Below are 9946 nucleotides of genomic sequence, written 5' to 3'. Positions count from 1 at the left end.
CTGCTGCACCACCCATCACTAAGACAGCTCTCCTGCACCACCCACCACTAAGACAGCTCTGCTACATCAGCTATCACTAAGACAGCTCTGCTACATCCGATATCACTAAGACAGCTCTGCTACATCAGCTATCACTAAGACAGCTCTGCTACATCCGATATCACTAAGACAGCTCTGCTACATCCGATATCACTAAGACAGCTCTGCTACATCAGCTATCACTAAGACAGCTCTGCTACATCAGCTATCACTAAGACAGCTCTGCTGCATCAGCTATCACTAAGACAGCTCTGCTGCATCAGCTATCACTAAGACAGCTCTGCTACATCAGCTATCACTAAGACAGCTCTGCTGCACCACCCATCACTAAGACAGCTCTCCTGCACCACCCACCACTAAGACAGCTCTGCTGCACCACCCACCACTAAGACAAATCTGCTGCACCACCCACCGCTAAGACAGCTCAGCTACATCAGCTATCACTAAGATAGCTCTGCTGCACCACCCATCACTAAGACAGCTCTCCTGCACCACCCACCACTAAGACAGCTCTGCTACATCAGCTATCACTAAGACAGCTCTGCTGCATCAGATAACACTACGACAGCTCTGCTGCACCACCCATCACTAAGACAGCTCTGCTACATCAGCTATCACTAAGACAGCTCTCCTGCACCACCCACCACTAAGACAGCTCTCCTGCACCACCCATCACTAAGACAGCTCTGCTGCACCACCCATCACTAAGACAGCTCTCCTGCACCACCCACCACTAAGACAGCTCTGCTGCACCACCCACCACTAAGACAGCTCTGCTGCACCACCCACCACTAAGACAGCTCTGCTGCACCACCCACCGCTAAGACAGCTCAGCTACATCAGCTATCACTAAGACAGCTCTGCTGCACCACCCATCACTAAGACAGCTCTCCTGCACCACCCACCACTAAGACAGCTCTGCTACATCAGCTATCACTAAGACAGCTCTGCTGCATCAGATAACACTACGACAGCTCTGCTGCACCACCCATCACTAAGACAGCTCTGCTACATCAGCTATCACTAAGACAGCTCTCCTGCACCACCCACCACTAAGACAGCTCTGCTACATCAGCTATCACTAAGACAGCTCTGCTGCATCAGATAACACTACGACAGCTCTCCTGCACCACCCATCACTAAGACAGCTCTGCTGCACCAGTTACCAAGATTGCGGAGGAAGAGAAGAGGAGGTTACACAGGATCCCACACACTACAGCCGATCTTATCTGCTCCTCTCAGTCCCAGCCACCTCCCCCACCTGCCAGCCGGCTGGATCCTCACATGTGCTGCACTTCCCCCGGCCTCCTCTCCCGCGTCTCACAGACCCACGCTCTCCCTCTTCATCCTCCCCACCTCCAGCCTTCTCCGTCCTCCTCTCTCCGTGACCTCCCGCTCTCCCTCTCCAGCCGCTCTCCTCCGTGCAGCTCCGGCTCCTCGGCATAAATCATCTCTCTGATAACAGAGTCTGGCGGAGCCGGACTCTGTTATCAGAGAGACACCAGCAGCGGGGGTCTGTTACACACAGTAGCCGACCCCCGCTGTATATGGAGCGGGCTCAGGAGGGCTCAGATGCCGCTGTCAGTGTGACAGCGTCATCTATATACTTAAGTGCCGGCTATTTGAAATTGGCGCCAATGGGAGCGGAGGGAGGGAGAGCAGAGGAGGAGACTGCAGGGGGCGGCACATAGAGAACACGGCCGGCGCTCAGCTAGCCGCCCACCGTGTTCTCAGCTTAACTTAAAGTTTCGATACCAGGAAATCCTGGTATCGAACCGTTTTTTTGCCCGAAATATCGATAGTAGTATCGATATTTCGGTGCATCGTGCATCCCTAAAGAGCACATAACGATTATCGTACGAATTTGCGCGATAATGATCGAAGTCGAACGATAATCGTACGTGTAAACGCAGCGAATGATCATACGACGAACGATACATCGCGCATTTTGATCTTTCAACATGTTATCAAATAGTCATTCGTAAAAAATTCGCAAATCGTTCCGTGTGAACAGTCGTTTGCCGATTTAACCAATGTGTGAGATAGGCTTAAGCGTTCGCAAAACGATCGGACAACGAATTTTTCGTACGATATATCGTACCGTCTAAACGCTGCTCGTTATGAAAAAAAAAAAACGTTACTCCGACATTGTTAATCGTACGATCGGGCCAATTATAGTTACGTGTAAACGCACCATTTCATAGTTCCGTCACAGGTTCCGTGGTTTTTGTCCATTTTCCCTGCTGGTTCAGTGTTCCGGCATATTTACAAATGCTCTGCGACACAAAATTTTCAATTTACACTGAACGATTATCATTCGAATTTCCGCGATAACGATCGCATTTGAGCAATAATCATTCTGTGTAAACATAGCGAACGATCAAACGACGAGCGAGAAATCGTTTATTTTGATCTCTCATGTTTTGAAATGTTCTCAAATCGGCGTTGATCGTTCGCAAAAAATTCACTGATCGTTCCGTATGAACATTCTTTCAATAATTTCACAAATGTGATAGATAGGCTTAACATTATTTAAAATCGTTAATCGTGTGATCTGGCAAATTATCGCTCCGTGTAAAAGTACCATAGGAGCTCAGCACCGCACCTGTCCAGGATGATACAGACCTATAACAGCACAGCGCCGCACCAGTCCAGAGTGATCCAGAACTATAAGAGCACAGCGCCACACCAGTCCAGGATGATACAGAACTATAAGAGCACAGCGCCGCACCAGTCCAGAGTGATCCAGAACTATAAGAGCAGAGCGTCACACCTGTCCAGGATGATCCAGAACTATAAGAGCACAGCACCGCACCTGTCCTGGATGAAACAGAACTATAAGAGCAGAGCGTCACACCTGTCCAGGATGATACAGACCTATAACAGCACAGCGCCGCACCAGTCCAGAGTGATCCAGAACTATAAGAGCACAGCGCCACACCTGTCCAGGATGATACAGAACTATAAGAGCACAGCGCCACACCTGTCCAGAATGATCCAGAACTATAAGAGCACAGCGCCACACCTGTCCAGGATGATCCAGAACTATAATAGTACAGAGTCGCACCTGTCCAGGATGATCCAGAACTATAACAGCACAGCGCCACACCTGTCCAGGATGATACAGAACTATAAGAGCACAGCGCCGCACCTGTCCAGGATGATCCAGAACTATAATAGTACAGAGTCGCACCTGTCCAGAGTGATACAGAACTATAAGAGCACAGCGCCACACCTGTCCAGAATGATCCAGAACTATAACAGCACAGCGCCGCACCAGTCCAGAGTGATCCAGAACTGTAATAGCACAGCGCCACACCTGTCCAGAGTGATACAGAACTATAAGAGCACAGCGCCACACCTGTCCAGAATGATCCAGCACTATAAGAGCACAGCGCCACACCTGTCCAGGATGATCCAGAACTATAAGAGCACAGCGCCGCACCAGTCCAGAGTGATACAGAACTATAAGAGCACAGCGCCACACCTGTCCAGGATGATCCAGAACTATAAGAGCACCGCACCACACCTGTCCAGGATGATCCAGAACTATAAGAGCACAGCGCCGCACCAGTCCAGGATGATACAGAACTATAAGAGCACAGCGCCGCACCAGTCCAGGATGATACAGAACTATAAGAGCACAGCACCACACCTGTCCAGGATGATCCAGAACTATGAGTACAGCACCGCACCTGTCCAGGATGATCCAGAACTATAAAAGCACAGCACCGCACCTGTCCAGGATGATCCAGAACTATAAGAGCACAGCGCCACACCTGTCCAGGATGATACAGAACTATAAGAGCACAGCGCCGCACCAGTCCAGGATGATACAGAACTATAAGAGCACAGCGCCACACTTGTCCAGAGTGATCCAGAACTATAAGAGCACAGCGCCGCACCTGTCCAGGATGATCCAGAACTATAAGAGTACAGCACCGCACCTGTCCAGGATGATACAGAACTATAAAAGCACAGCACCGCACCTGTCCAGGATGATCCAGAACTATAAGAGCAGAGCGTCACACCTGTCCAGGATGATACAGAACTATAAAAGCACAGCACCACACCTGTCCAGGATGATACAGAACCATAAGAGCACAGCACCGCACCTGTCCTGGATGATACAGAACTATAAGAGCACAGCACCGCACCTGTCCAAGATGATACAGAACTATAAGAGCAGAGCGCCACACCTGTCCAGGATGATACAGAACTATAAGAGCACAGCGCCGCACCTGTCCAGAGTGATCCAGAATTATAAGAGCACAGCGCCGCACCTGTCCAGGATGATACAGAACTATAAGAGCACAGCGCCGCACCAGTCCAGGATGATACAGAACTATAAGAGCAGAACGTCACACCTGTCCAGGATGATACAGAACTATAAGAGCAGAGCGTCACACCTGTCCAGGATGATACAGAACTATAAAAGCACAGCACCACACCTGTCCAGGATGATACAGAACCATAAGAGCACAGCACCGCACCTGTCCTGGATGATACAGAACTATAAGAGCACAGCGCCGCACCTGTCCAGGATGATACAGAACTATAAGAGCACAGCGCCACACCTGTCCAGAGTGATCCAGAATTATAAGAGCACAGCACCGCACCGGTCCAGGATGATACAGAACTATAAGAGCACAGCGCCGCACCTGTCCAGGATGATACAGAACTATAAGAGCACAGCGCCACACCTGTCCAGAGTGATCCAGAACTATAAGAGCACCGCACCACACCTGTCCAGGATGATACAGAACTATAAGAGCACCGCACCACACCTGTCCAGGATGATACAGAACTATAAGAGCACAGCGCCACACCTGTCCAGGATGATACAGAACTATAAGAGCACCGCACCACACCTGTCCAGGAAGATACAGAACTATAAGAGCAGAACGTCACACCTGTCCAGGATGATCCAGAACTATAAGAGCAGAGCGTCACACCTGTCCTGGATGATACAGAACTATAAGAGCACAGCGCCACACCTGTCCAGAGTGATCCAGAACTATAAGAGCACAGCACCGCACCTGTCCAGGATGATACAGAACTATAAGAGCACAGCGCCGCACCAGTCCAGGATGATACAGAACTATAACAGCACAGCACCGCACCTGTCCAGGAAGATACAGAACTATAACAGCACAGCGCCGCACCTGTCCAGGATGATACAGAACTATAAGAGCACAGCGCCACACCTGTCCAGGATGATACAGAACTATAAGAGCACCGCACCACACCTGTCCAGGATGATCCAGAACTATAAGAGCACAGCACCGCACCTGTCCAGGATGATACAGAACTATAAGAGCACCGCACCTGTCCAGGATGATCCAGAACTATAAGAGCACAGCGCCGCACCTGTCCAGGATGATCCAGAACTATAAAAGCACAGCACCACACCTGTCCAGGAAGATACAGAACTATAAGAGCACCGCACCTGTCCAGGATGATACAGAACCATAAGAGCACAGCACCGCACCTGTCCTGGATGATACAGAACTATAAGAGCACAGCACCACACCTGTCCAGGAAGATACAGAACTATAACAGCACAGCGCCGCACCTGTCCAGGATGATACAGAACTATAAGAGCACAGCGCCACACCTGTCCAGGATGATCCAGAACTATAAGAGCACAGCACCGCACCTGTCCAGGATGATACAGAACTATAAGAGCACCGCACCTGTCCAGGATGATCCAGAACTATAAGAGCACAGCGCCGCACCTGTCCAGGATGATCCAGAACTATAAAAGCACAGCACCACACCTGTCCAGGATGATACAGAACTATAAGAGCACAGCGCCGCACCTGTCCAGGAAGATCCAGAACTATAAGAGCACAGCACCGCACCTGTCCAGGAAGATCCAGAACTATAAGAGCACAGCACCACACCTGTCCAGGATGATACTATAGGAGCAGAGCGTCGCACCTGTCCAGGATGACACTATAGGACCAGAGCGTCGCACCTGTCCCAGAACTATAAGAGCAGAGCGTTGCACCTGTCCAGGATGACACTATAGGACAAGAGCGTCGCACCTGTCCCAGAACTATAAGAGCAGAGCGTCGCACCTGTCCAGGATGTCATCACTGCTTGAGAAAGGCTTATTCAGCCGAAACGTCGCACACTTTCTTCAACTTTATTGCCGGACGTGCTGTCTTCTACTTCATTGCTGGATTTTATACCACCCTGGGCCAGGGTGGAGAGACGGGCACCCACCTCAACCACATTTGGGTTTGTGCTGCTGTAAGATTTCTTTTCCGCACCTGTCCAGGATGATACTATAGGAGCAGAGCGTCGCACCTGTCCAGGATGATACTATAGGAGCAGAGCGTCGCACCTGTCCAGGATGATACTATAGGAGCAGAGCGTCGCACCTGTCCAGGATGATACTATAGGAGCAGAGCGTCGCACCTGTCCAGGATGATACTATAGGAGCAGAGCGTCGCACCTGTCCAGGATGATACTATAGGAGCAGAGCGTCGCACCTGTCCAGGATGATACTATAGGAGCAGAGCGTCGCACCTGTCCAGGATGATACTATAGGAGCAGAGCGTCGCACCTGTCCAGGATGATACTATAGGAGCAGAGCGTCGCACCTGTCCAGGATGATACTATAGGAGCAGAGCGTCGCACCTGTCCAGGATGATGCTATAGGAGCAGAGCGTCGCACCTGTCCAGGATGATGCTATAGGAGCAGAGCGTCGCACCTGTCCCAGAACTATAAGAGCAGAGCGTCGCACCTGTCCAGGATGATACTAAAGGAGCAGAGCGTCGCACCTGTCCAGGATGATACTACAGGAGCAGAGCGTCGCACCTGTCCAGGATGATACTACAGGAGCAGAGCGTCGCACCTGTCCAGGATGATACTATAGGAGCAGAGCGTCGCACCTGTCCAGGATGATACTATAGGAGCAGAGCGTCGCACCTGTCCAGGATGATACTATAGGAGCAGAGCGTCGCACCTGTCCAGGATGATACTATAGGAGCAGAGCGTCGCACCTGTCCAGGATGATACTATAGGAGCAGAGCGTCGCACCTGTCCAGGATGATACTATAGGAGCAGAGCGTCGCACCTGTCCAGGATGATGCTATAGGAGCAGAGCGTCGCACCTGTCCAGGAAGATGCTATAGGAGCAGAGCGTCGCACCTGTCCAGGATGATGCTATAGGAGCAGAGCGTCGCACCTGTCCAGGATGATGCTATAGGAGCAGAGCGTCGCACCTGTCCAGGATGATACTATAGGAGCAGAGCGTCGAACCTGTCCAGGATGATACTATAGGAGCAGAGCGTCGCACCTGTCCAGGATGATACTATAGGAGCAGAGCGTCGCACCTGTCCAGGATACTATAGGAGCAGAGCGTCGCACCTGTCCAGGATGATGCTATAGGAGCAGAGCGTCGCACCTGTCCAGGATGATGCTATAGGAGCAGAGCGTCGCACCTGTCCAGGATGATACTATAGGAGCAGAGCGTCGCACCTGTCCAGGATGATACTATAGGAGCAGAGCGTCGCACCTGTCCAGGATGATACTATAGGAGCAGAGCGTCGCACCTGTCCAGGATGATACTATAGGAGCAGAGCGTCGCACCTGTCCAGGATGATACTATAGGAGCAGAGCGTCGCACCTGTCCAGGATGATACTATAGGAGCAGAGCGTCGCACCTGTCCAGGATGATACTATAGGAGCAGAGCGTCGCACCTGTCCAGGATGATACTATAGGAGCAGAGCGTCGCACCTGTCCAGGATGATACTATAGGAGCAGAGCGTCGCACCTGTCCAGGATGATACTATAGGAGCAGAGCGTCGCACCTGTCCAGGATGATGCTATAGGAGCAGAGCGTCGCACCTGTCCAGGATGATACTATAGGAGCAGAGCGTCGCACCTGTCCAGGATACTATAGGAGCAGAGCGTCGCACCTGTCCAGGATGATGCTATAGGAGCAGAGCGTCGCACCTGTCCAGGATGATACTATAGGAGCAGAGCGTCGCACCTGTCCAGGATGATACTATAGGAGCAGAGCGTCGCACCTGTCCAGGATGATACTATAGGAGCAGAGCGTCGCACCTGTCCAGGATGATACTATAGGAGCAGAGCGTCGCACCTGTCCAGGATGATACTATAGGAGCAGAGCGTCGCACCTGTCCAGGATGATACTATAGGAGCAGAGCGTCGCACCTGTCCAGGATGATACTATAGGAGCAGAGCGTCGCACCTGTCCAGGATGATACTATAGGAGCAGAGCGTCGCACCTGTCCAGGATGATGCTATAGGAGCAGAGCGTCGCACCTGTCCCAGAACTATAAGAGCAGAGCGTCGCACCTGTCCAGGATGATACTACAGGAGCAGAGCGTCGCACCTGTCCAGGATGATACTACAGGAGCAGAGCGTCGCACCTGTCCAGGATGATACTACAGGAGCAGAGCGTCGCACCTGTCCAGGATGATACTACAGGAGCAGAGCGTCGCACCTGTCCAGGATGATACTACAGGAGCAGAGCGTCGCACCTGTCCAGGATGATACTATAGGAGCAGAGCGTCGCACCTGTCCAGGATGATACTATAGGAGCAGAGCGTCGCACCTGTCCAGGATGATACTATAGGAGCAGAGCGTCGCACCTGTCCAGGATGATACTATAGGAGCAGAGCGTCGCACCTGTCCAGGATGATACTATAGGAGCAGAGCGTCGCACCTGTCCAGGATGATACTATAGGAGCAGAGCGTCGCACCTGTCCAGGATGATACTATAGGAGCAGAGCGTCGCACCTGTCCAGGATGATACTATAGGAGCAGAGCGTCGCACCTGTCCAGGATGATACTATAGGAGCAGAGCGTCGCACCTGTCCAGGATGATGCTATAGGAGCAGAGCGTCGCACCTGTCCAGGATGATGCTATAGGAGCAGAGCGTCGCACCTGTCCAGGATGATGCTATAGGAGCAGAGCGTCGCACCTGTCCAGGATGATACTATAGGAGCAGAGCATCGCACCTGTCCAGGATGATGCTATAGGAGCAGAGCGTCGCACCTGTCCAGGATGATGCTATAGGAGCAGAGCGTCGCACCTGTCCAGGATGATGCTATAGGAGCAGAGCGTCGCACCTGTCCAGGATGATATTATAGGAGCAGAGCGTCGCACCTGTCCAGGATGATACTATAGGAGCAGAGCGTCGCACCTGTCCAGGATGATACTATAGGAGCAGAGCGTCGCACCTGTCCAGGATGATACTATAGCAGCAGAGCGTCGCACCTGTCCCAGACCTATAGGAGCTCAGCACAGTGATCCAGGCTCAGGGCACAGGTAACACCTGACCTCAGTGATGGGAGAACATGAGATTACTTGGCTGCAGGGATCACAGGATCGCTCAGACTGGAGACTAAAGATTTTTATCTTCTTTTATGACATTTTCGTGTTTCCACAGATCTTCACCTCTCACACTGTAAGTCCCGGCCGCCATAACGCTCAGTGTTACCTCCCAAACATTCTAGACCCCAGATGGCAACCCTTGTGGTGAACCTTGACCCCTGTATGGACGCAGAGATCCGTTTACCGTGTTCCATATCTGAGCGGCGGATACAGCTGCCCGCCCGCGCCTCTGTCCTCTCGGGACTCTCCCCGGTAGCCACACCCACCAGCGCCACCTCTGCTCTAAACGGGATGTTATGACGTCAACACGCAGCGCGTGGAGGTATTGACGTCGGTTGGGAAGCTCTGAGGCGTGAACGTAGACTGGAGACACTGCGCAGTGTATGTGGGCGGGTTCTCTGCCGGCGACGTTATATGGCAGGTGAGTCACGTGCTGTGTGTGTGGTGGGTTAGCTGCAGGCCCCGTTTGTGTGTTTGCATAGGGTTAGGCGATACAGTTAGGGTTGGAAGATTAGGGTAAGGGGGTTGG

The 9946-nt window shown here is 51.9% G+C and overlaps 1 protein-coding gene across 1 annotated transcript in view; it reads right to left on the bottom strand.

Moving 5' to 3' along the window:
• The window catches only part of LOC138784243 (fucolectin-1-like), an 81213-nt gene extending 71531 nt beyond the window's left edge, over window positions 1–9682 (bottom strand). Inside the window, exon 1 of the mRNA XM_069959748.1 lies at window positions 9602–9682. Within this exon, the coding sequence (XP_069815849.1) occupies window positions 9602–9611 (10 nt within the window). The 5' untranslated portion in view covers window positions 9612–9682. The remainder of the gene's footprint in view (window positions 1–9601) is intronic.
• Between the last annotated feature and the right edge of the window lie 264 nt (window positions 9683–9946).

Source organism: Dendropsophus ebraccatus, chromosome 2 (genome assembly GCF_027789765.1).
Source record: "Dendropsophus ebraccatus isolate aDenEbr1 chromosome 2, aDenEbr1.pat, whole genome shotgun sequence".
Classification (NCBI taxonomy): Eukaryota; Metazoa; Chordata; class Amphibia; order Anura; family Hylidae; genus Dendropsophus; species Dendropsophus ebraccatus.
This window is presented reverse-complemented; position numbering and strand designations above follow the sequence as displayed.